This window comes from Pelobates fuscus, chromosome 1 (assembly GCF_036172605.1).
Source record: "Pelobates fuscus isolate aPelFus1 chromosome 1, aPelFus1.pri, whole genome shotgun sequence".
NCBI classification, from domain to species: domain Eukaryota; kingdom Metazoa; phylum Chordata; class Amphibia; order Anura; family Pelobatidae; genus Pelobates; species Pelobates fuscus.
The window spans coordinates 70,086,785-70,114,184 of NC_086317.1; the positions used below are offsets into that span (position 1 = coordinate 70,086,785).

The 27,400-nt window shown below is 40.1% G+C and overlaps 1 protein-coding gene across 1 annotated transcript; it reads left to right on the forward strand.

The window, feature by feature from the left end:
- The first annotated feature begins 1,965 nt into the window (after positions 1–1,965).
- NCBP3 (nuclear cap binding subunit 3) lies at positions 1,966–25,751 on the forward strand. Its single transcript, XM_063449654.1, has 13 exons — positions 1,966–2,257; positions 13,266–13,334; positions 13,628–13,733; positions 15,368–15,493; positions 16,911–17,042; positions 17,331–17,434; positions 18,564–18,672; positions 19,599–19,698; positions 21,774–21,883; positions 22,211–22,496; positions 22,693–22,841; positions 24,234–24,404; positions 25,317–25,751. The coding sequence occupies exons 1-13, from the start codon at positions 2,120–2,122 to the stop codon at positions 25,550–25,552; spliced, it is 1,836 nt and encodes a 611-aa protein (XP_063305724.1). The 5' UTR covers positions 1,966–2,119; the 3' UTR covers positions 25,553–25,751.
- Positions 25,752–27,400: the final 1,649 nt, after the last annotated feature.

The following is a 27,400-nucleotide window of genomic DNA, read 5'->3' on the forward strand; positions in this document are numbered from 1 at the left end:
GCCTTACCTTAAAGGGACACTATAGTCACCTGAAGAACTTTAGCTTAATGAAGCAGTTTTGGTGTATAGAACATGCCCCTGCAGCCTCACTGCTCAATCCTCTGCCATTTAGGAGTTAAAATCCCTTTGTTTATGAACCCTAGTCACACCTCCCTGCATGTGACTTGCAGAGCCTTCCATAAACACTTCCTGTAAAGAGAGCCCTATTTAGGCTTTCCTTATGGCAAGTTCTGTTTAATTAAGATTTTCTTATCCCCTGCTATGTTAATAGCTTGCTAGACCCTGCAAGAGCCTCCTGTATGTGATTAAAGTTCAATTTAGAGATTGAGATACAATTATTTAAGGTAAATTACATCTGTTTGAAAGTGAAACCAGTTTGGTTTTTTTCATGCAGGCTCTGTCAATCATAGCCAGGGGAGGTGTGGCTAGGGCTGCGTAAACAGAAACAAAGTGATTTAACTCCTAAATGACAGTGAATTGAGCAGTGAAATTGCAGGGGGATGATCTATACACTAAAACTGCTTTATTTAGCTAAAGTAATTTAGGTGACTATAGTGTTCCTATATTAAACTATTTATGATCAATTTAACCTCAAATTTGACCAAACGGTGTCTGTCGGCTCGGCGCCTGGCTCAATGCCTTGGACTGCGTTGGACTGGGTGTTGCTGATAGGCTCATAGCATCAGCTAACACTGTCAGACTATCATTCCCATTATGAGAAATGCACAAGAAATATAAGTATATGCACATGAAGAGAGCCAATTCTGGTTGTCCTCTAGTTATAGAGAGATTTGGGGAACTTTGTTAATGTGTTCATTACTTTTGCATAATTGCCTTTTTAACACTGTGCTCACTATGCTCATCAGACTCATCGTGTATGTGGGATCGAACTGCTTTATCAAGGGCTCCTAAAGTCTCTTACATTTTTCTAATTTGATGAATTTGGGATTAATTCAATTTGCATAGAGTTGTAAATAAACAGAAATTAAGCATGTATGCAGTAAACCTGATTTACAACAAACTGAATATGCTAATTTGGTGACAATAGCCACATCTACATACAAAAATGCCAATAGTAAAAACAAACATTGAGGTATAGAGTCAGGTTGTCAGAAACACCATATTTTCCTGTGCACATATTATATATACTTATAATTAGACAGAGCAGGCAAAGTACTTTTAATTACCCAACACACTAGCTCAGTTACTGAAGGAGTGAAGAAAAGTGTAACCCAAGCATGTCAAACTCAAAGGCCAAATAAACAAGGTTTAAGTTTATGTGGGCCGCAAAAAAAAAAAAAGAGTTCTACCTAGGCCAGGGGTAGGCAACCTTCGGCTCTACAGATGTTGTGGACTACATCTCCCTTGATGCTTTGCCAGCAATATGGCTGTAAAAGCATTATGGGAGATGTAGTCCAAAACATCTGTAGAGCCGAAGGTTGCCTACCCCTGACCTAGGCCAACACAGACTAAAATCACCTGTATCATTCTCATACAAACAATATGTAATACTGGGTACATATATATAATTAACTCAAAAGTTTCACTTCAAGTTACTTACTATGCCCCCCCCCCGCCCCATGGCTAGTAATCCCTGCCACCCCTGCACTGTGTGTGTAACTTTAGTGGGAGCTAAAATAGGTACTAGCGAAATTTTCAAACTCCGCTAGTCACTGCTTGGGTATTTTAGCCTACATTTTACAATATTTCATTTTTTTATTTATTAAATTTAATGATAAAAAAACAAAAAACAAATTTCTGTTTTCTTGTGTTGTTTAGTTTACTTGTTTTTGTTTGTTTGATTGTTTGTTTTGTAACTCCAGTGACTCAGTGAGGCTCCAGATAAATGAAAGCTGTATTTTGGGGTTTTTTTTTGTAATAGAATATCCCCAACAGGCCAGTGACAACTGAACACGTGGTTTCCAAAAAAAAAAACGCGAGGACGCTCTAGCGTATTTCCACAACCAAGATGGCCGCCTCTGCTTCAACGGCAGGTCATGTGCCGAGCCCAATCTAGCCCCCTTGCCCTCACTCTCTATGATTACCGGGCGGAAGAGCGCTGTGGCTGCCCGATAGCTAGCTGCGTCTATCGACCTCTCTGTGCTGCCAGGCTGCTCGGATGGCGGCTGTGCGGGGTATCCGAGTGTCGGTGAAGGCCGGAGGAGGTGGCAGTGGCCAGGAGCCCGAGCCCATGGAAGTGGAGGAAGGGGAGGTGGAGGCCACAGCGGGCAGCAAGTCGCCCAGGGAGGTGGTGTCGGTAAGCAAGGTGGTGCTCACAGTGCAGGGGTGTCAGGGATTGCTAGCCATGGGCCTCCTGTAGTCCCCGGGCTATGGAGAGCCTGGGCTCTGTGTGTCTGGGAATAGGACACCAGTCTCCATCATCAATGTGTTGCCATCCTACAACAAGTCATTCATTTTATGCTGGGTAGTGGCACCAGTGTGTATAGGTATAGGATCTCCTTGATACATACACAAGTTTCTTATCGCAGGGATTTATTGGGGAATATTTATCAACACAAAAAGCGATCTGGAGGAAAGTGCTAAATCAAGGGCAATGGCCCCTGTAAACAGTATATTTCGATTTTTAGCACTATGGCCACAGGTAGCACCTCTTTGCTTTAATAAATAATATTTTTTTGTGGCAATGACCAGGGAAGCAATGTACTTTTTATCAGCATATATCAGAGGATTTTTATAACAGATTTGATTTATAACTCTATATTAACAAATTATTCTTATTGTATTCATAACATTTTTGTCACTAGTAGCATTAGTACTGCACGTTCCATTCACCCATGCACGGGTGGCTAGACAACATGTGGCACTCGATCTTCAGCTTCCTAGCAAAGCCATCAGGGGAGATGTAGTCCACAGGATCTGGTGTGTCTAAGTGTTCCTTTCCCTGATATGGTGATGTGGAACAGGTAGGTGTGTTTTAAAGCTGCACTGTCAACATTTGGGGACTTTGCCAAATTTGCAAAGTCCCCAAATGGTGACATCGCCTCTGAAGGGGCGTGGTGAGTAAAAGTGAGTTTACTTACTTGAACCTGTCCCTTGTGGGTGCCTCCATCTTGATCTGTCAGGCTTTTCTTCAGCGCCCGCGTGCATGCGCAACACTACAGTATTGAGGTCTATGGGGTATCCCGAAAGACTGGGGGATCCTCCATAGACACAGCCAATTCCCTGCAGTCGACTGCAGGGATTTAATCCTAGACTTTGCCTTGTGTCAGAAAGTCAGCTGGAGGAGAAATACAGGGACATACTAAGAACTGTAACCCCTATAGTTTATTGGAGTCTATTGGTACAGTCCCACAGGGTTTTCTCAAACCACTTGAAATCCTCTTAATCTAGTACCCTCAGACATGTGAAGGTGATAATAAAGAATTTCATTCAATGTCCAAATATTGAGACCGTATGTACATGCAATGTGTGCTGTGACTCTCAGGGTTGTTTTATTGCACACTTTGGAACACTGAATTGCATCCTTTTTGAGCATTGACATTCTTTTAACACTGTTTATTCATAGAGAATCAATAACTCAGGCTGCAGCAATTTGCCTTGGCCGAATCCTAGTTTAGGCTAACTGAGAGCCTGTGCGTGTAATTATTTGGATGGATAATGATGAAAGAAAATTTTTCATTATGCTACCGTGTGCCACGGAAACCCCTATTTTTTTGTTAAGATTCCAGAGAAAGGCTTAACAAATACAGAGGAACTGCACCCATAACCGAAAAGCATCATAGCCACTATAATAATCCTTAGTGGTTATGGTTCCATGGTTTGTCTCTTTACACCAATGGTTTCCATATCCGTTATCATGACCAAGAAATAGTCCAAGTTTTATCAGTATCTCCATTGAACTAGAAAAGAGAAATGTATAAATCTGGAATGTCGCTGGGCAATGAGGACTGGTTTGGAAATCACTGCTTTACACAATCATTTTGGGACAGAGTGCCCAATTAGCTTGGAACCCAACAGAATGTTTATGCTGTTTGCTCTATATTTAGCAGCTTGCCTCATACTGGATTCTGATGTTAAATGTTTGTGGCAAAAATTGAAAAATGAAACAATCATATATAAACCAATGGGATATAACTTGTGTGCTCCACATCTACCACTATCCATCTTTATTTGTTTTCATATTTGCATCCAGTTGAATCACAATGCATTTTGGGTAAAGTATAATCTGATGTCTGCTGATATTAGATGGAACTGGTTTAACCCATTAAGGACCAAACTTCTGGAATAAAAGGGAATCATGACATGTCAGACATGTCATGTGTCCTTAAGGAGTTAAAGGGATACTCTGAGCACCAAAACAACTGTAGCTTAATTAATTGATTTTGGTGTATATGGGAAAAATGGTTTAATATTCATTTAGGGCTGCTTGCAGTGTAGGGTCATAATCTATTCACCAAAACCAGTTTGAAAATTTCGCTAGTACCTATTTTAGCTTCCCTCTTTTTTGTAGTATAAAAGAGTAGAGTATAATTTTATTTGCAATTGGCTATTTAGTTTGTTTTATCCATGTGTAAGTGTGTTTATACTGACCGCACAAGGGGGCCTTGACCTATTCATTGATAGATGAACTGTGGTCAGTTTTTTCTGTCATATGGTGGCAGTACCAGTGGGTTTTGCTCCTTCCTGTGGACAAGCATCTAACAAGCTTAATTAAATCAACAAAACCCCTCCCCCTTGCCCTATAAGAAGGGCTATCCGGCAAAACCAACCTCAGTTTCCTTTCTTGTCCCGAGAGGGAAGGACACAGCATCTGGAGGGTGAGACACACAGGCTGCTGGTCTGGGGGATTCCGGTCCGAGAGCTGCCCGGGCGGTTAGCTGAGAGACCATGCTACCTCCGTTATGGTTACGGAGCAAATTGATACATTGCCTCTTATGCCGAGAAGGTTCCGGCGAATACTTTCTGGAGGCGGTCTTGATGACCTGCGCACAGCGGTGGAACGCACGCCCGGGAGGTGTTGCGTTCCACCAAAAAGTTTCCGGTGGTGCGCATGCGCATGCCGAAACTTTATTTAATAAAAAAAAAAAAAAAAAAAAAAAGCGCGAAGTTTGATGCTCGGCATAGATGAAGCTGTGCAGTACCCACTGACAGCATGGATGCTTGCCAGAAGTGGTACGCCGTGTCACCAACCCCCCACACGGTTCAGAGGCATTTTGAGGTGAGGTGAATTAATCTTTCCTTCAAAATGATCTCTGTAAAAGTTTAGACACTTCATTTGCAAAGTGTGAAGCCACGTGGTAAGAAGAGGACGAAGATGACGGTATATGTACCCACTTTATGCACTATGATGAATTGCTGTGAGCAGTATAGGTACTCTCTATATGCTCTATGACGAATTGCTGTGAGCAGTATATGTACTCGCTATATGCACTATGACGAATTGCTGTGAGCAGTATATGTACTCACTATATGCACTATGACGAAGTGCGGTGTGCAGAAGATGTAGGCAATATATACACTACGATGTGTTGCTGTGAACAGTATATGTAATCACTATATGTTCTATGACGAGTTACTATGAGCAGTATATAAACTCACTATATGCACTATGATGAATTGCTGTGAGCAGTATATGTACTCGCTATATGCACTATGACGAATTGCTCTGAGTAGTATATGTACTCACTATATGCACCATGACGACTTGCTGTGTGCAGAAGATGTATGCAATATATGCACTACGACGTGTTGCTGTGAACAGTATATGTAATCACTATATGTTCTATGACGAGTTGCTATGAGCAGTATATATATACTCACTATATGCACTACGACGTGTTGCTGTGAACAGTATATGTAATCACTATATGTTCTATGACGAGTTACTATGAGCAGTATATATTCTCACTATATGCACTATGACGTGTTACTAGGTGCAGTATATATTCTCGCTATATGCACTATGACGTGTTGCTGTTGAACAGTATATGTAATCACTATATGTTCTATGACGAGTTACTATGAGCAGTATATATTCTCACTATATGCACTATGACGTGTTACTAGGTGCAGTATATATTCTCGCTATATGCACTATGACGTGTTGCTGTTGAACAGTATATGTAATCACTATATGTTCTATGACGAGTTACTATGAGCAGTATATATTCTCACTATATGCACTATGACGTGTTACTAGGTGCAGTATATATTCTCGCTATATGCACTATGACGTGTTGCTGTTGAACAGTATATGTAATCACTATATGTTCTATGACGAGTTACTATGAGCAGTATATATTCTCACTATATGCACTATGACGTGTTACTAGGTGCAGTATATATTCTCGCTATATGCACTATGACGTGTTGCTGTTGAACAGTATATGTAATCACTATATGTTCTATGACGAGTTACTATGAGCAGTATATATTCTCTCTATATGCACTGTTGTGTTGCTGTGAACAGTATAGGTTACCACTATATGTTCTATGACAAGTTCTGTGAGCAGTGTATGCACTCACTATGGGCACTATGACGAGTTGCTGTGCACAGTATATGTACCCACTATATGCTCTGTGTGTGTGTCTAAGATGACTCGGCCTCAGAAGGGTACACACTATAAAGTCCTTGTATAAGGACAATAACCTCTTTAGATGTATCCACTAGATGCTCTATGTCGCATTGTTTTGTTATCCACTCGACCTTAGTAGATGCACCCACTATATGCTCTATGCTGAGTTTGAAGTGTGGCCTCCGCTTCATTAGTTGTATGCACTGTATTCGTTAAGAATGAAAACTCAACCTCCGTGCATGCTCTGTTAGGAGTTACTTGAGGACTCAGCCTTAGTATATGCATCTACTATATACTCTGTCGAGTTGATGGGTGGTCTCAACTTCAGTAACCACTATAGGCTATTTTAGGGGGGTTCTTTTCCTTTTATATACTCTATATAAAAAAAAAAAAAAAAAAGCCTCACTAGTTTATGGGATATAGGTATACTCTATATGCCTTATGTATGAGGTACTGGGAAGACAGGGCCTCAGTATATGTCTTCACTGGTTTCTCTATGGATGAGTTACCAGGAGATGTATGCTCATTAGCCGGTATAGAGATGGCATCTTCACAGTAGCTCATATATCTATATCTATATCATCTCCACAGGAGTTGCGTAACCCTGGTATATGGCATAGGTTGTGTAGGTATGCTTTCTGTTCATACAAGATTCAGTATAGGTTACTGATATCTCTGGCAATTTGGACGGTTAACGAACACACACAATGTAGGTGTTTTTTTCATCAACACACTGCAGAACAGGATTAACCTCTGCCCCAGTCGTTTCAGAAATTGCAGTGGTCTGATAAATTCCGTTACTTGTAGCAGGTGATTAGCGTGTAACCTCGGTACTGTCTAAAGAAGTACTGTTGTGTATATTAAGGCGATTATTTTAATTTTTGGAGATCAGACTGAGATCAGATCAGACTGAGCATACAGAGGGAGACCGACGTTTCCCCAGCAATCCATATATTCTATTGCCTATTTCATAAGAGTCCCTAGATCTCGTAACATGTTAAAAAAGAAATCCCACTGTTTTCTCTCCCCGATCATAGAAGGAGGGGTGTTGGTAGTAGCGGATCCAATTTTCAAATTAGATAGAGTTCATTTCAGGAAGTCTGTCTTCCGTCTAATGTTTTCTGGTTGGGTATCGCTACTGATGCTCTTTTTTAATCCCCTTCATGTTTCGTGGTAATGATTAAGGGAAAATCCGCAGATTCCAGGGGTTTTAAGGTGTATTGCCACCCTTCATCTCTTCATTCCGTAGATATGGCAGAAGGCTGTAAATTTTCATGCGCACTCTTCTACGGGGTTGGTACATCAACCGGCAGGGAGGAACCGGTGTAGGCGCTCTCTCTCTCTCTCTCCTGCATGCGGTTATCTTGCTGAGGTGCAAATTCATCTAGTAGATATTTCGGTAGTTCCTTTCAGAGGGATTGACATAGCCGTCTAGCTCAGAGAGGGTATTTGGAATTAGGAAGTTTGGTCCTTATGTCCGTGTAATTTGACTCTCTGGAGTGGAAAATTGTTGTTCCAGCCAGGGCTCTGTTGACAAACTTTTCAACGACCTAGTCACTTCCTGTTTCACTACAGGTCCCTCGGTGATGCATTACTCTCTTTGTAATGTGTCTTACTTCCGCTTACGTTTTTTCTAGTTGTCTTAGAAAATTAGGTCTATCGGAGCCTTATCCTGGTTCTTATTCCATGCTGAGCATAAAGATTCTGATTCCCAAACGTTCGAAGCTCTATCGGTCTCATGATGTATAGGGATCTACCCTAGTGGTTCTGTAGAGTTTCAGGTTGATAGCCTGACTACGGCTAGGGTTCTTCTTCATCATCTAGGTCTGCGGGAAGATTTGTTTGGCTATGTTGCTTGGCAACTATATATCCTGTTTAAAGGTCTACTTTCTGATAAGGGTTAGAAATTTTTTGGGGGGATTTTGGGAACACCCCTGCTGGTGTGTTTCATTCGTCTAAAAACCCTTGCTTTAATGTCTTCTGGTTTTTTTGTTCGGCAGGCTTCGGCGTTTTCTGCTTTGAGGTCCAGGCCTTCAAGCCTGAGAATCCTGCTGTTCTTAGAGTTTACATCCAGATTTTAAGCTTGAGGTTTTTTGTAATCTGCCAGGTCCAGACATCCTCCTAGAGTTCTGTTTTCCCTTCCTGGTATTTTTGTCCTTGAATTTTGATATATTTTGTTAAATTTTTTTTTAGGTAACACCCGTTCGATCCTGTTAAAGGGTTTCCCTTACAAGTTTTGTTTCTCCAGGACACCTTCTTGGGGGCCATCTTATCGGCTAATATGTTCAGAGAGCTTCAGTCATTTTTCATCCCCAGATGATTTTTCAGTATTGCTCATGGACACGGTGGTTCTTCACGCTAAACATTTTTTTTCCCTACAGGTTGGTACTAAGTGTAGCTTGAAGGAGCTTTGTAATGTCTCTTTTCCTAGGACTGAAGAGCTCAGTTATTCTGGTCCTCTGTTTGTTGGCCTCCCATAAAAGGTGTAAGGATACAGTGATTCCTGCAACTCTTTTGTTTCATTTGACTCAGGCGAGTATGTTGGTTGGCCATTTTCTCCCGGTGGTCTTCAAGTTCCGGCTTCTCTCAGGACGCTTGGAGTATTGGCTGCCTCTGGGCCAGTAAGAACACTTGTTTTTTCTAGTGGCCTTCTGTTAGGCACCATCTTGGGCTTCCATTCCACATTTTCATAAAGCTCTACAGGTTAGAGATGTTCTCATCCTCTGAAACTGCTTTTTAGGCGTATAAGTTGCGACCTACGGTGACATTGAACCCGCCCTAGTTAAGGATCTTGCTATATCCCACTGGTACTGCCACCATATGACAGAAAAAACAGAAATTTTTACTTACCGTAAATTCTTTTTTTCTTAATATGGTGGCAGTACAGCTTCCCTCCCTCTATTTTACATTATCTTGATTCGTATGAGTTCTATTTGGGATTTTTCTTGCTACTTACTGAGGTTGGTTTTGCCGGATAGCCCTTCTTATAGGGCAAGGGGGAGGGGTTTTGTTGATTTAATTAAGCTTGTTAGATGCTTGTCCACAGGAAGGAGCAAAACCCACTGGTACTGCCACCATATTAAGAAAAAAAGAATTTACGGTAAGTAAAAATTTCTGTTTTCTGCTGAGCTGGATAAATGTACTGGAAAATGACATAATATTGCTACATGTGCCTTTGGAAAAAAATGTTTATTACTTCTTTACTTGATCTATGGGTAGTCCACATCATTTGTTACTTATATCTGTGTAAGAGCCAAAATACATTCCATATTGCAGTGACATTCACATTGAGGGGCTTAATCATTAAACACCAAACTGCAAAATTGGACAAGATGTATCTTACGTTTTTCAATTCCAAAATATAATCTTTCTAAATTGGCAACCTGTATTGATAAATGGCACAATTTAGAATTTATTAAAGGGACACTATAGTCAACAGACCAACTACAGCTTAATGTAGTTATGGTGTCTATAACATGTCCCTGCAGGCATTGTAATATAAACACTGCATTTTCAGAGAAAAGCAGTGTTTCCATTACTGTGTAGGGCAGGCTTCCCCAAACTCCAGATGTTGCTGAACTACAATTCCCATGATTCTATGAATGATGGAATTAATAGGCTGAGAATCATGGGAGTTGTAGTTCAGCAACATCTGGAAGGCTGGAGTTTGGGAAAGCCTGGTCTAGGGGCACCTCCAGTGGCATTCACTCAGACGGCCACTAGAGGCACAAATGCAGAACTGATGTTCAGCATCTCCACTCTCTGCATGGAAGTGCTAATCTTTCCCCATAGAGATGCATAGTGTTTTGCACTGGATTGGATGAGATTGGCAATGCTGATGATCTCAGCCAAGGTTGCAGAGCCAGCACCGTCAGATCCACGCTGCTCTGGGGAAAAAAAGGTAAGTTTTGGTTCTTTTTAATGTGGGGCAAGTGGGGTGGCCTGGGGCCCAATATCATTTAAACATTATAGGGTCAGGAATACACTGTTTTGTGTTGACACTTTTTATGTTGGTCATCCAAGCAGCACTGACCAGACATAGTTTATGTGTACTGTTATTTCTTTTAAAGGGACACTCCAAGCACCAAAAACATTTCATTTAAATGGTGCTAGGTGGCCCCTGGATGCACTCTTGCCTCAATAGCTTAAACTGTTCTCCAATGGTTTAGCCCCAAAGTTGCCTCCAGCAGTGGTGACCACTCACCCCAGGTGGCATCTGGCAGTGACTTCCCATTCACTAAACTGGCTTGGAAAAGGAACATTTAGGGTACCTTTATGATACATATAACAAGTCTTCCCTCTGAAAATAACCAGTTCTGGAACTCTAAAGTACATTATTAGAGGACTGCCATGTTTTTATATATTTATTTGTAATCTGCCATGTGTATGTCTACTTTGGTAATAACAGAATTAGTTGAGGCTGCCTAACTCAGGAGATAAATGAACTCGTAAATGAACCTCAGAGTGTTCTATGCAGTAACAAAACCTCTTATCTTCGAATTTGCTGGGTCAGTGTTGTGAGACTGAATATTTCCTCAATAAGATGATGTAATAGGCAGTCCAGCTGCCACACAGTGGATTATTCGCAGGGGGCCAACTGAGCACATCTGGAAAATAACCCTCCCCAGTATCCCTTGCAGACTTGGGGTGGGGTTTTGCATTGCTAAGCACATAGCTTCAGAGCTGTTTAGTTTTTTTCAGTGAGATCCCCTTTAATTGACTGACTGAGCAGAGTTCCAGTGAAGTAACCTGTTTTATTCTTCTATTTAAATCTGTATTTTGTGCCAGGCAGATTTAAAAAAAAAAAAAAAGGTACTGACTAGCGTATTAGTACAAATAAGTCTACTGCTGCAACTGTGTTCATACACCTGATCTACATCCTTTGTGATCTGCCCCAAAACAAGGTATTCCAGGGTAGTTTACGAAACATATTTGGTTATGTGCAGAAGTTGTTTCCATGCATTTGTCCAGTTTTTCATGCTGGCTAGAGGTGAGAGGTAAATAGTTAAATTCTTAAAGGGACATTATAGTCACCAGTTCCACTACAGCTTAAATCCAGAGAAAAGGCATTGTTTACATTGCTGCTGCCTAAGAGCACCTCTGGGAGCAGTCACTCAGACTGCCAGTAGAAGTGCTTCCTTTGTCAATGCTGCAGTGTTGAGAAGCTGAACGCTCCCCATAGAGATGTATTGATTCAATGCAACTCTATGAGCAGATGCTGATTGGTGTTTTGCCACACATGCACAATAGCCTCCTAATGCTTTCATATAGGAAAGCATTGGATTGGCTGAGATAATCAAGATTAAGGATTTCAGCCATGGAGGCGTGACATTAGATCTGTTCTTGAGAAAAGGCCAGTAAAGCTTCCTCTTAACTCCTTACTGAGTAGGGACAGTCAGGGTGCCCTTGAGAGTGTCAGCTGATGCTTTTAGCCTGTCACTAACTTCCCATTCACAAAACTGTGTGACAAAGGTGCGTGCACCTCTAAGGGGTTAAACTACTTCTAAACAGTTTAACTTCTTAAGATAAAACATAACTGAGGACCTCCTGGTACCATAACAACTTAATTGAAATTACATTTCTTTAAAGCAACACTAAGCACCAAAAGCACATCTTAATGTAATCATTTTGGTACATAGATACTCTGTGAGAAATGGCAGGTTTTAAACTATTTATCAGTCAAAATCATCTAGTATTGGTCAGACAGTGAAGACTCATGTGACTTAGGACCTAATTAAAGGTGTTTTGTAGAATTTGCTGTACAGTTGAAGAAAGGATTAATGACCTGAGCTTTAGGGACTCTAGTTCTCTACTTTTTTTTTTTTTTTTTTTGACAATGTACTACAATATAAAATTAGAATTTTCCATGTTTAATTGAACAAATGAAGCTGTGTCTTTCTGCATGTGAGTGTGTATTTTCTCATATCAAGGGGTAGAATAAGTTACTGGTGCTTGTATAAATCCCTGTACATTAAATTACCTTTGATTTGAGCTTTTCCCACTCCAAGAATTACCGTGACCAGTTGGGAGCTTCTTATTCTGGTCAATGGAGATTGAACTTTTGGACATGTTAAAACTAGCATTGTAACTCTTAAAGGAACGCTTCAACGGCAGACTCTAGACTAGAGAGTCCATTCAAGATGTAATGGAGGAGATAAAGGTCTGTGCACATGGCAGAGTTTTTGTGACTTGCCATTCAGTTATATCCATTCGCTTTTGGAAAGCTGTTTTAGAGATCTGGCAGAAAGCTTTGCTCGCTGCATGTTCTAATGACATATACAACTGTGCTATTGGACACTTAGGATAATGGGACAAAAAAAGTAACTGAAGCTGAGGATATGAACCAGCAAGAAAGAAGTATTTTAGCGTGGCGGAGACATCTTTAAAAAGTGTTTTATGATATTCTGTTATTCTTCCTCTTTCAAATAATCCTTGATTTGCTGGCATTAAAAGCCACATGTAGCTATTGTGTATCAACAGGATGGTGAATTTAGTTCTTAGGAGGCACAATCACACCATCCTGCTTCTTTCTAAGTAATTACACTTCTCTTCTTAGGCACTGATAGAAAGTGTTTTGTTGTTGTTGCTGTTTGCGTATAGAGCACTGAACAACTTTTATGTACAGATGTGGGTAGATATCTCTCTTTCCCAGACCTACATAATTTTGGGTCATCTGTATATTTATTTGCACTGGTGGTAACGTTTTTTTTTTTTTAATTCTGTTTACAGGGCACCAGTAGTAGGCGTTATGAAAATAAGGCTGGGACCTTCATCACAGGGATTGATGTAACATCAAAGGTAAGCATTCTCTTCTGAGATATTGTCTGTTTATTGGCACAGATAAGCTGATACATTAGACATTGTATGCACAGTCTGCTTGGAAGCTCCATACATTCTTTTATTTTATTGGAATTGGAAAAAATAGTTTGTGAGCTGAATTCCAATTCACAAAAGTTAATAGATGCGACTGCTAATATTATTATGCAGCTGAGAGAGGGGATGGATAGATGTGCTTCTCACAATGGACACCTTCACAAAGTCTGATCTCTTTTGCGATACTTTTAAAACAACGGGCCTCTCCTTTTTACCAGGAAGCGATTGAGAAGAAGGAACAGAGAGCAAAGCGTTTCCACTTCCGTGCAGAGGTCAATGACAATCAAAAGGATGTTGTACTGGATCGAGAAATTATCAGAAAAGGTATCCAGACATTTTTTTATTTTTTTTTCAAGTCACAAAACATTCACTCTGGAACTCTGTGAGATCACTAGAAGAGTCAATTAAGGAACATTCCAAGCACCATAACTACTACAGCCCGCTGTAGTAGCTGTCGAGCCTGAGTTTCCTGGCACGACCCATTACAGTAGTAAAAGGTTTGACTTCTTAGCTAGTGTCTGCTGAGCACTGCTTCTCTCAGCCAGTGAGTTGACTTTGCAGTGCAGGACTTCGCTCATGAGAGCTAACAGGGCTTAGGAGCTACTGATCTTCGACTGAAGTAGTTGAGGCAGGGAGTGAGGATTGGCAGACCCCAGATAAGAAGACAACTTACAGTAGGTGGCAATCCTGGCACCATACACTTAAAGACACGGTTTATTTTGTTCAAAACAAGTAATTTTAACCTGCTTTTTTACTTCAGAGAAATTAAAAGTAGATTTATTATTTATTTATTTTTGTTTGTTTCATGGCATTCTATGAGCTGATCAGTTGAAGTTGTACATGGTTTGCACACCAGCCTATGGTGATAAACCTGTACAAACCCAGGCTGCTTTTTCATCCCCTTAAAATCTGCAACATATTCTGTCATGCACTTTTTTATTTTTATTATACTAAAACCTCATTGTATAGGTAAGCTGTTTAAAACCAATGCAGGTAGTCCAGTCGGGGTCACGGCTCAGGACCAAAAATGAGCGGGGGGCGGGCTGGATCCCCAAAAGTTGGAAAGGAGGCTGGGCAGTCTGACATAATCAGAGCCTCTGCCTTAAAGTTACATCTTATATCAATTTGCTTCATTACCTACTATGTTTTATATGTTCTATATGTTATGTTCTTTTATCATTAAAATGTAAAAACTAATGGAATGCGAATGGTCAAGCTACCATTGAGAGACTTGTTAAGTGTCATTAACAACTTCTTCTTTTCAGTAACTGAATTGAATTCACCATTGTGATTTGATTTTTGCAAAAGCCTACTTTATGTAATACCACATATCTGTCAGTGCAAAAATAAAGAATTTAAAAAAATAAACAAAACCAATACAGGTATACATGTCTTCACAGCCCCAGCTGTTGCTCATATGAGAAAGGCACTCTTTAGCCACAGTTCCCTCCCAGACCTGGATAAAGACTGTGAGGGGGAGTATGTTGAACTGATTTAAAAATGTCCCAGAAGGACTTGTGCATGGCACATTGAACAACAGAAAGCTAAGAAATCTGTCATCTGTGCAATTTGAAATGTTATGTCATGTGAGCTGACCTACAATTTGCACAATTTAATGAATAAACCACACCGTATTGCCTGTATAGTCATGTTTCCTAGGCAGTGGAAAACTGTGTGTGTAATCACCTACGTGTTAGTGCTGTGGGTAATTCAATCCTATGTAAATTTCCCTGGGGAATAGTTAGAAGTTCATTAAACATGTTCTTTGTTCTGGATGTGTTGCTAGGATGAGGTACCATAGGTGTGTCTGCTCCCTGATGTGCTTCTTCTCATGGTTTCATTCAATGCCTCTGAATGCTAAAAGCATGCATTTTGATGTAAACGTGTGTATGTATATATTTTTAGATTTCAGCTGATTAAAACCAGAAATATGCGTGGTTATTTATTTTTTTTCCCAGCAATTCCTAATGTCCGTCTGGAAACCCTTTACGTCTGCGGTGTAGACGACCTGAGCACACAGGATATATTTAGTTTCTTTAAACAGTATCCTCCTGGTTTCATTGAATGGCTTGATGATTCCTCTTGTAAGTATCTACCACTTAATAATAAAGGGTCATACATAACATTCCATGTTACAGTGTAAAATAAGACTAGAAACCAGTATATTAGTTATGTGAACTTGGGACTAGGGAATTATGTGTGTGTCTATGTATGTTATCTGTAAATGATTAGACTGGCTTTTTCACACCCACAGTGGCTATGGTCCTGGAGTCCTCAGGATACAGAAACTGCTGATGTCTTTCCTTTAACCATTGGCTTTTTTTTTTTTTTTTTGTGTGACTAAAGCCATCATGACATCCATCTAAGCCATCATACCAAGGCGTAGTGTGGCGGCCACCCGGGTAGGAACGTGGGTTTCGCCGCCAGAGATGTCCTTTTCCCCCCTATTAGTGAGTTGTGCTGTAGTAATCTCAAGCAGGCTTTCCCAATAGCGATAATCCAAAGCAGGTATAGTAGTGATATAGCAGGTATAGCTTTCCCCCACAGACATTAGTCAAGACTGAATGATGGGGGTGAACTGGTTTATTGGAGGCCACACATGGCCTTTTATGCAACAGCCCTTGCAAGGGGTTTCCAACTCAACATTACAGGGTAATCCCTCCCCCTCCCCCCCCGCCCATGGTTTCTCTGCACCTGAGAGAGAACTGCTTGAAAGTAAACATCTAAATTAAATTATCTCTCGGGTACAGAGAATACAGAACATACCCAATTTGTTATACACACAACACAATCAGGAGCCTCCTCAAGTCCTATATCCCTGGATCTGAGCGCCCAACATATCCAAAACGCGCTCCAATCCCACAATGCACCCGAAACGCCACCGGGGTAAAGTTCTGACCGACCGCACACGAGGCTCCTGCCCAAAATAGTTCCATGGAATCGAGATGAGCTGTCGGTCTCTTTCGGGGGGTACAAAATCACACAAAATACCAAACGTAGATGTTAGTCCGTATGCTGAATACGTGTCCCTCATTCGGGAGTAAGCTCCCACCGAACAGTGTTCCATTCAGTTGAATATAACAGAATGCAGGCGGAGATGGAAGTTCAGCGGTGTTCGGGCGGTCGAGTGTCCGATTTTTAGTTTCATGCATTCGACAACCAAACACCGCTGCCTGCGTTCGCGGTTCAAGTTGCCGCCACCACCTGTTCGTAAATACGAACGGCGACCGCTTAGAATGCTGCAGTTAAAAGTGTTAATGAGGTGTTTACATGGGTGATGGAGGTTAACAAGCAAAAAAAAAAAAAAAAAAACAAGCAGCACACGCAGCGTACAGGTGGTCTGGTAGTTAGTGAGTTTGTTCGGTATTTTAACAAAACAAGAATACAATTTTTGGCGAACACCGTATACCGAATAAATCGAAAAAGAGCTTAATAATCCAAGGACAGGGTGATCTGTCACATGTAGTTTTCACTTTTTTTTTTTTTTTTTGTTAAATTCAGGTAATGTGGTTTGGCTCGATGAAGTGACATCCACACGTGCTTTGTTGAACCTTAGCGCAATGCCAAGTGACACAAAGACTAAAACGAAGAAGGATGTGGATGTGGAAGCTAGATCAACAAAATCCAAAAAAGGTAATCACTTGTATAATTCTTTATTCATTATTGATTGCAAATTCCCAAACCTTCTCACACACCATGTGTTAAAATGAAGAAAACATTTTTATATGTAGGAGCCAAAACCAAGTACTAACATGGTTTTCTATAGATATACATTCAGAGTCAAAAGTAATGTTTAGCTATGTGTGTGCTGCTATTGGAGATTTGTCAAACTCTGCTCTCTTAAATAATGGACTCTACACTCAAAATAAGATGATTGCATGGAGTGCTAAACTGTATATATTTATTTGGCTCCTCCTGCAGACAGATTTGATGACAGCTCTGGAGAGGAGACTGAAGAAGGGGAAGTGGATGAAGACAATGCCAGCGAAGCAGAGGAACAATCCGAGAAGAAAGCAGTGAGCACGGTGAGGTTTCCAGCATTTATACATTTCTACGAAATGCAATGGCGAAACCCACTGGTTTTGCAAGGAAGCAAGTGATTATGCACCCTCTGTAGAACACACAGGCAATTTGGGCTTCCTCCCATGACTTTCAGTAATGCCAGTGGCTAATTGCAAACCTGCATCTGTGGTTATACACTTTAAATAAAATATTTTATTTTTTTTATTTTTTTATTTACATATTAAACCTCTTTATGCAAGACAAGTTGAAAAAGCTATCCAGGTGATAAGACGTTAAGTAGCTAAACTGACATTGTATTTAAATAGGCCAGAACATGACGTTATTTAGAAGTCAATGCAAATTGTCAAAGGAACACTACAGTGTTAGGAATACAACTCCTAAAACTATAGCGTTCCTGTCTAGAATAAAATAATTAATTTTTTGCCTCACCTTGCACCAGTGTCAAGACTCCCTTTGTGCTGCTTAGTTCTCCTCCTCTGACAATGTCATATAGGTCTGCTTGTATCCAATCCAGTGCTCCTCCTAGAGGATCATTGGAATTCTCATAAATAGCACTGTTTTACCTTTCAGGGTTATGAAGACCAGGACCGTGCACTCAGACCACCTATTTGAGATGAAGTGGTCTAGGTGACTATAGTGTTATTTTAAGTAAATGGAAAAATAAGGATATGGACAGTAATACGTTACAGGTCTTCCATTATTAAAGCACTGTATTCTATTATATAAAAGAGCACTCATCTTTTTATAACCAAAATACACAAGCTCAGTTAAAAAAAAAAAAAAACATTGCATCCTGTACTAATTGCTTGATACTAGAAGTAAAATATCCCCCCCCCCCCCTTCTCACTTGGTTGCCTGCACAGTATTCCATGCGATTAGTTTACAGAAATGTATTAATAAATTCAGTTTGTCTATGATGCCTTTTCTGCAATGTCTAGAATCATCTGATGGTTACTTTTGCATCCCATAATGCAGTGTTTATCTCACATTATGTAGGTGGCGTTTGCCATGTAGTTCCTTTCAAAGCAGCCCTTTTTCACAGATCTGCTCTTAAAAAAAGTTTAAATTAAGAAATATTTTGGCTGTTCGTAGACTTTTAATTTGAGAAGCTGGCATTCTATTTTTCTCTAGCTGGATACACTTTCACAGGCAGAAGAGACCTCTTTACTACAAAATGACCTCCGACCTTCGGCCAAGTTATTTAAAGGAAATAAAATCTACATGCGTTTTGCAACTGAAGGTAAAAATCCTGTTTGCTATGACCTTCGAATAGTATAGTAATGGCTAATCGTCGCTCACACACAATGTTTGTCTGGTACATTTTCATTGATGCTCAGTCGGATTAAAGTCTTTAGGAAGGAGTTCCTTTGAATCTGTAGCTGTGTTAATAGTTTTGTTGCTTAGATGAACTATCATGGTCTTTAGGTATATTTACACATTTTTATTATACAGATGTCAGTAAATGTTCTCGGAGTATGCATCCTACCCAGCCGGAAAGAAAGCTATATTTTTCAAGCTAAAAATGCAGTTTTATTTACACACCATGTGAAATAGCCAAACATTGCGTACTTTATGAAGAAGTAACAAACTCTGCTTTGAAATTTCATATTTACAAATCGGTCTTCCGTGCTTCTTTAGGGAGTTTGTCAACTACAAAGAATAGTTCTTGACTTCTTGGTTTTTGGTCTTTTGTCTTCACATCGATGTAAAAATCCAGACTTTAAACTTTTGAATGTGTTGCTTGGCATCTATAATAGCAAGGTTTATTCTTATGGAGGATTACTTATGAAGGGCGTCTGTTCTCTCTGCCTTCTGTCTCCTCCTCCATACAGTCCAGCAGGTTTAATTTGCCAACTATTGATAGGATGAGTATGTAAATGGCCGCCATTGGGAGTCAAAGTAACTGCAGTGGGCAAACCTTCCTGGGCATTATGGCAGCTGGAGGATGGACAGAAGGCAGAGCTGTTGAGCGCAGGGGACCAATTTCGATTTAAACTGTTCACAACCGGTGTAACCCGCTGCAGAAACGACAGATCTCTGGCTGTTTTGCCAACATCAATAAAATTCCAGTTGTTCAGTAAATTTATACGAATATTTGTGCTTATTCTCAATCGAGCTATTACAAAAATATCTGCCTTTTTTTGTTTTTATTATTTTGTTCTTCAGATGACAAGAAAGAGCTGGGAGCCGCACGAAGGAGCCAGTATTATATGAAGTATGGAAACCCCAACTATGGTGGTATGAAAGGAATCCTTAGCAACTCCTGGTCAGTATAATTATTAGAAGCATGGCATCATGTACTTTATTTTCACTTGCTTACTATTCATGCTTAGATACCCAGTAACACATTTTCCCAAGAGTTTTGAAAAGTATCTGTAATTACTGTAGCATAGGTCTTCGGATAATTTGAAGACCTTAATGTGTAGCACAGACATTTCAGCATAAATTGCTCAGAAGAGTTTGCTTGAACAGTCTATAAGAATTGCTAATAAACAGACAAGTATTGTCAATGGCAACAGGCAGGATGTATTAGATTTTGAATTCTGTTTAGTTGACAAAGTCATAATTTGAAATGTTTGTGTGTAACCTAGTAACATAAGCTCTGTACGTGTGGTTCCCATATTGTCATTTTGTGGGTTGAGTTGCTGGTGGCAGAGCTGCGGATCTTTTCTAAATTCATGGTCAGGTGTCCGTTTACAGTGTGCCACGAGTTGTGGTTCATGTATTCAAAAAGCAAGTAGAAGTAGTAGCATGATTTCAAGAGCAGTACATTGAGGGTGAGTAAGAGTTTTCAGTACAACATTTAAAGCTAATGAATGCATTGGTAAGTCTGACATACACATATGGAATACCAGAGGCTAGACAGAATGAACAGTGGGTATGTGATAGACTATCTATTGAGAAGAGTAGACCTCTATGGTTGTAGTGCTAGAGTCTGATAGGCAAAAGTAGCGGAATCAAATGTAAAAACAATGTAGTGTAAGTTTGAGATTGTGGCTTTATGAACCAAGGGAGATTTTCTGTTGGAATGAAAAATAAAGGAGCTCATTAGCTGCTCTATCTTATCTATTAAGCAGCAGGATGCAATCCAGGAAGAAATATTTTACAGTGACTAAAGAATGAGATTATTCAGTGGTGGACGAGTCTTTCATGAGCACACCTATCTTATTGAAATACAAAAAAACAAATTAATTTGACAAGCAAGATCAAGCATGTCAAACTCAAAGTCTAGCAAGGGCCAAATAAACAAGGTTTAAGTTTATGTGGGTTGCAAAAAAAACCCCAAAAACGTATTTTCATAGAAACATAGGTTTATTTTGAAAAGTACAGTATATAAAAAAAAAAAAAAACAGCATCCCCCTTTATTAAACCCCAGTCCCTCTCTCTACTAATTCCCAACACCTCCCTCTAGCCAACAAGCAGACTCCACTCACATTGCCATTGCCAGTATGCGACTCCGGAGCCCGGTCTCTAATATATCCCAAATGGCGCTGTCCGCACCATGTGCCAAAGCTGGTCCTCCCGCTACTTCTTGACACCCTGTGAAGGTGGAGCACGTCGACGTCATGTTGGAATGTGACCTGGCGTTGCGTGCCTCCGTGCACCTCCAGGTCTTCCACTGACCGCCACAAACACACACACTCACTGACCGACACACTCACTCACTCACTCACTCACTGACAGACACACACTTACACATTCTTGCACACACTCACATTATTGTAATTATTCCTGGGGTCCAGTGGAGATCTTCTGTCTGGAGCTCAGCCTTCCAGCTCCCTCGCACGCAGTTTAATGATGCTGGGCGCTGGAATATGACGTCATATGCGGGCGCCCGGCATCACTAAAGAAGGCTGGCGCGAGAGAGCAGTGAGGGAGTAGGAACACTGAGCTCCCTCGCTGCATCCACTGTCCCCTCCTCCCCGGCCGGTTAAATTCTAGCCGAGTTGGCACCTGCAATGTGGGGAAAGCAGGTGCCTACTCGGCTTGGAACACTAGGCAATTAGACATGTACTTGCTGCTTGCCGGGCTGCAAAGCCGCGATTTTGACATGCTTGGTGTAGATGGAAGTTCATGTAGATAATGTTGACATACTAAATCAATAAGTAGGTTAAAAAAACATTTTGAATTTTTTTTTATTAAGTTTGCATGGGTCTATGTTTACATTTTCCAAGTGGAAAACTAATGCCCATGATCTGTTCCTTTTGCTTTTTGAAGAAAATGTTCTAGGTAACATAAGACTTTGTTTATCCATTCAAGGAAGTGCAGTATGATTTGTAGTTTATCCTGGATTGAGGTTTCAATAGATCAAACTTTGTAATGTTGGTGTAAAAATTGCAGGAAGCGGAGGTATCATTCCCGTCGCATACAGCGAGATGTAATAAAGAAAAGAACGTTTATTGGAGATGATGACGTTGGGGTGGCTCCAGCATACAAGCACCTTCATTCAGGTAAAGCTATTTAAAAAAAAAAAAAAAAAAATTACAAAAAATTTATAGTTTTTGTTTGTATGTTTTTTTTTATGTTTTCTTTTCTAGTTTTCTTTTTTCTTGTGCGTGGAGGATGCGGTTACAGATTTCCATTTCTTTTCCAAACTTCCGTTTATTTTGTCCCATAAAACAATGTTTCTTTAATTTCATAATTATACAAATGAAATTTAATCTAGACTATGTGTTTGTACATATCATAACACCACTCAGATTAAATTTAATCTGTCTCTTTGTATTTTATTGCTGATTGAGTACTGTTCCAACTACTGTGCATTAAATTTCTTGTAGGTCTTGTGAATGTGCCAGAGGAGCCTATAGAAGAGGAAGAGGAGGAGGAGGAGGAAGAAGATGAAGATATGGATGAAGATGATCGTGTTGTAGTAGAATATAGAGATGAGCTCCAAGCGTTCAAAAGGGAAAGGGAAGGAGCACGTCGCTCAGCAGCCAGCAATTCAGATTCCGATGAGATGGACTATGACCTGGAGTTAAAGATGATCTCCACACCTTCACCCAAAAAGAGCATGAAGATGACCATGTATGCAGATGAAGTAGAGTCCAAACTAAAAAATATCAGGTAAAAAAAATATTTAGAAAGTTGTTATATATTTACCTTTTGAATGTTTTGCCTCCTATAAGCCTACCCACCAAGTGGCCTTTCTTTAACCCGCCCTTGCATTTCAAATTCTCTTCTCTTCACTCAGTGGCAAATGAGATCCTTTCTACTTCATATTATGCTAACGGGACAATTTAAATCTGTTTTCTTTCTACAGAAACTCTATGAGATCAGAAGGAAACAGCAGTGTGAAAAACCGCATTGGAAGCAAATCCCATTCTGAGAAACCAACCGATGTGCGACTACTACTGGAAGAGAAGAGGTTAGGTTCAACAAGCAGGCTGCCAAGCAGTGGAACAAAATCAGGTAAATTGTGTGTTGGGTTTTTTGTTTGTGGTCTCTCCCCCCCCTCCCCCCCCCCCCCCAACCCTAAAATATTGACTTTTAACTAGATATATAGCATGGAGTAAATATAATATGATTAAAAGGAATAACATATCAGGCTTCTAGTTGTTGAAAATGGAATGAACTTGAGAGAAAAACGCACAAGGTAACAAACTGGAGGTAGTGGCATGTTCCATATAGAAGTAGTCAAGTACTCTTCCCGATTATTGCAGTCCTGTGCTGGGTACTGAACAACCAAATATCTGTCAGAGCAGCATTGTGAGCACAGGGAACATAAAATAACATTCTAAACTCTTACTCATACATTTTAATCCAGCCACAAGATAGACTCACTGCAGCCTGATCATGAGATTATCAAGTTTGATGATCTGTGTTGAACCTGATGCTTCTCATTGACACATGGCACAATTGCTGTTCTCAAAGCCAATGCTTCTCATAGAGCAGCAGTGGATGCACAGCCAATGTCTGTTTCAACCAAAAGCCCTTGGTTGCTGTATGCTTCTCAGAAACCTCACTCCTTTCATTTGCAAGAATGTAGGTGCAGCGTCTGTATTAAAATCACTCCCTATAAACAAGGTGGTTTTGGTGCTCATACTGTATAATTTACAAATTACATTATAGAAGATCTAAAAAATCACTTTACAATAATGTCCTGTTATAAACGGTTCGAAGTCTGCAGGTTTTTCCCCAGTCTTTTGTGAGAGTTACCCATCTTATCTCCCACAAGATTCAGGGGGGCAGTTCTTCATGCTGGCACTATATGGCATCTTCATAGCTCTGTGCAGGTTAATGATGCTATGTAAGATAAGAAGAAACAAATCCTATCTTTTCACAAAGCGTATAGTGATTCACAGCCTGGAGTGGTGTGACTAGGGCTGCAGAAATAGTCATTTAACCCCTACACAGCAGATAACTAAGCAATGAGACTGCAGAGGCATGATCTATGCACCAAACCGCTTCATTAAACTCAAGTGGTTTTAGTGCTTTGACTGACTCTTTAAGCTAATACATTGTTTTTCATAAGCTGCAGGGGCTCTATAAAAAAGCTGCATTAAAATAAATTGTACTATAATCATCATCTGCCCATGCATTGCACTGTCACACCGACTTTGTTTTTCTGATGCTATTTGTGTGCATAACAGTAATGTGAGCTTGACATATTGAAGACAGTGTTTATAAAAGTCACATCAGTAGTAGTGTCAGTAACGTCTTGCTAAGGTAGATACAGAAATAACCCAACTTTTATATCCTGTTCATATGCCTTAATTCATTGTGATATTGGATTTTAAGTTGCCTGGCTTTTGTATTTGTGTTTTGTTTGGACTAACTGTGTCATTTTATTTTGTTCATTAGATGTGAGGCAGCGGCTTGGTAAAAGAGCACATTCCCCTGAGCCTCGTAAACCAGTGTGCATAGTGCCTGCCCCCCGCAGAGAGCCAGTGTCTGATGTCCATAGCCGGCTTGGAATCCCAAAACAAGTAGAGGGGAAAGGATTGTATTCTGACAGCAAGGAGAAAAAAACAGGTTTGCTTTTTTCCTGTGTTTGAGAGAATATTAAAGCGGCACTTCATGTCTTGTATATCTTTGTATCATTATGTTACTCCCTTTTTAATTACCTTTATTCTCCCATCCCCCAACCCAAACCTTATCCATTGGTGGTGTTCAAGCAGTGAAAAGTGCATGTTACTACTCACTGTCGCTTCTCCTTATTGCCCTCCGCATGTTCAGTGTAAGGAAGTTAACTCCTCAACTCCCACTAGTGGCAGTCACTGGAACAGCATTTTAAAAGAAAAACTTTTTGACAAAGAAAATAGCTGTTAGCCAATATGCTTGACAAAAATGCTTTACCGGTATGCTATACGCACCTGAAGCAGCCACAAGCTGGACTTCCTGGGTTCAGACCTACAAACACTGTAAGAACCGATGTTTAGTGTCTCCTATGCATGGAGACACTAAACACTACCCATAGAGATGCACTGACTCATTGCCTTGTTGATTGGCGCAGGACGGCGATTATCTCGCTGTGCATGGTGACATCAAACACGAAGCCCTTTGAAAATCAATGGTTTTCAGTCCGGAAGCACATCCTTATGGCTGCCAGTCTGACAGCCACTAAAGCCATGGCTTAGACAAATGTAAACATCACAATTTCTCTCATTACAAATATCATCTGTGAAGAATGCTGCTGCTGGAAAAAGATCTTACAAACACGAGGCATTGCCATCATAAAAATGGTTTGAAAGCACAGAGCATAACATCTAATTCTTCTAAATAAAACCTTTTCAACTGTATTTACTGTGGTCTTGGCAAGATACCTAGTGGAAAAAATGTACACTACATAAAAAAAAACCCTCTATTGGTTCAATAAAGTGAATGCCCTTCTCAGTTTGTGTTTCTCCCCATGTTTTATTATTCATCCTTTTTATTTTTCATTAGGGGGTTTGTGGAATCGCTTGGGAACTGCGCCAAAAGAGAAGGAAAAGCCTACTGAGAAGACAGAAAAGGTGACTCTTGCTACAGAAGAGGATGATTCTGTACTGCAGCAAGCTTGGGGTGCCATGATTAAGGAGAAAGAGCAAATCAGGCAGAAAAAGAGCCGTCTGGACAGCTTGCCTTCCTTACAGATTGAAATCAGTCGGGAGAGCAGTTCTGGCTCAGACACAGACTCCTGATGACTTAAGACTTCTAACACATGGGACTATAGCTTCAATAGCATGGCAGCAACTTGAAAACATGCCGCCTCTGCCTTTCAGAAAACAATTATTTTATACTGCTTAGACACAAGTAGTTGCAGCAGTGTTCTCAACATGCCTCTACTAAAATCCATACGCTGGGATTACCAGTGATTAAACAAATTGTATTGGTTTATTACTAAGTGTTTGCATTTTTATTACGTTCTGTTTCTTTTGTGCAGTAGATGCCATTTTTAGCCTTAAAATTACTCTTCAGTCCCCTAAAGTACTCGAGCTTGCTGAAGAGTTTTAAGGGTTAACTGCATGTCCTCTATCTGATTTTATAGAAGAGTGGATTCTAAGAGAAATCTATACTTGTACAAATACTTTGTAACACCTATTGACTGTCAAGCAGACAGCCAAGAGCAACTTTTTAATTTGCTGTAGTTCAATGTTGAAGTGAGTGCTTTTCCCTGAGAATCACTGTTTTCTGTGCATCTCCGTGAGAAGCATTGTCCATATATCACGGTGATTGCCTTAATGCCTCGTGTGTCCCGATGCTTCTCTATAATGTGGAAGTAATCAATAATCACGCCTTCACAGAAGTAGAACTCTTAAGATATAATCTAAAAAAAAGGTCTTTTTTGTTTTTTTTTGTAGAAGGGATTTAATTTTTCCTTTTTTTTTTTTTTTCTTTTAATATAGTAATAGGTGTTTTCCGATTTTATGTTTACAGGTGAATGAATTTCTCATATTGCGTGTTGCATATTCCCTCTCCATCAACAATCTCCATTTTTAATTTTTTTTCTGCGAAGACAAAAAAAAAAGTTCTAAAGGGATTCTATAGTGTTTGTAAGGAAAATGTTTTAGCATTTATAGATAATATTCCTGTGTGTGCGTATGCTGACAATCCTTGATAGAGCCTTACTAGTTTGGCATCTAACCTCTCTATAGGAGGGCTCTCTATTTAGGCAGGATAGTCTTATAGCTGATTTTTTTTTTTATAAACACTGAGGAAAATGTTTTCTGGTGATTCAGAGACACTGATCTAATCAACTTGTGGAACTGAAATTGAGCATGCATTTATACACTCAATCCAGAAAATGTGATTATGGTAATAAAGAAAAAGTGTCTTATCAGAGAGGTTAAGGGTAATCCAGAAGTGGACCCCTTGCTAACGGTGCCTAGGGGGATATCGGCTATTCCTCACTGACGATGGGGTTGCTGCATCTCTCGTCTGCATTTTGGATTTGTTCTGCCCTTTTGGGTGGAATTAGTCCTATATGCAAATGGCCTGATTCTTTTTGTAATGGCACAAGATGAGCTAAAACCAGCATCTGACCTGAGCGGGGACCAACCAATGGGCAGGCTATTTGAGCTGTTGTCAGTTCTCCGTTCTCCGTACTCTCTTGCAACTTTTTTTTTTTTCTTTTTTCTCTCTCCCTTATCAGGGGTGATGCAAGGTGAATTTCGAATTTAAGGTCAAAATAGTTGAACTGGAAAAAGTCTTTAAGATAGCTATGCTTCCATTCAGCTACTCTGGCCTTAAATTTAGAATTCTCTACTTTATGGCAAATATCCCTCTATTGTGGAAAGACAGTGTAACAATGCAAAACTGAAACCATTACACATAATTGGCACATCCATAAGACAACATTGCTTCTGTTTCAACAAGCTTCATCTCCAGTGTCAGAAATATTTATGGGATATCGTGAATTCTCACTTTAGTAAATAGCCCTGTTAGATATTTTCCTTTCTTTTACTATATGCTGTTTTATAGTATAAAATGACACTTGTGGTTTTGTATATTCTTAGAATGGCACTACATCACTCGGTGTGTCTAGTCTG

Excerpts from the sequence above, each read along its gene's own strand:
- NCBP3 (XM_063449654.1), top strand. The coding sequence starts at position 2,120 with ATGGCGGCTGTGCGGGGTATCCGAGTGTCGGTGAAGGCCGGAGGAGGT. Across the intron at positions 2,258-13,265 it reads CGCCCAGGGAGGTGGTGTCG|GGCACCAGTAGTAGGCGTTA; the intron begins GTAAGCAAGGTG and ends TTCTGTTTACAG. Across the intron at positions 15,494-16,910 it reads ATGGCTTGATGATTCCTCTT|GTAATGTGGTTTGGCTCGAT; the intron begins GTAAGTATCTAC and ends TGTTAAATTCAG.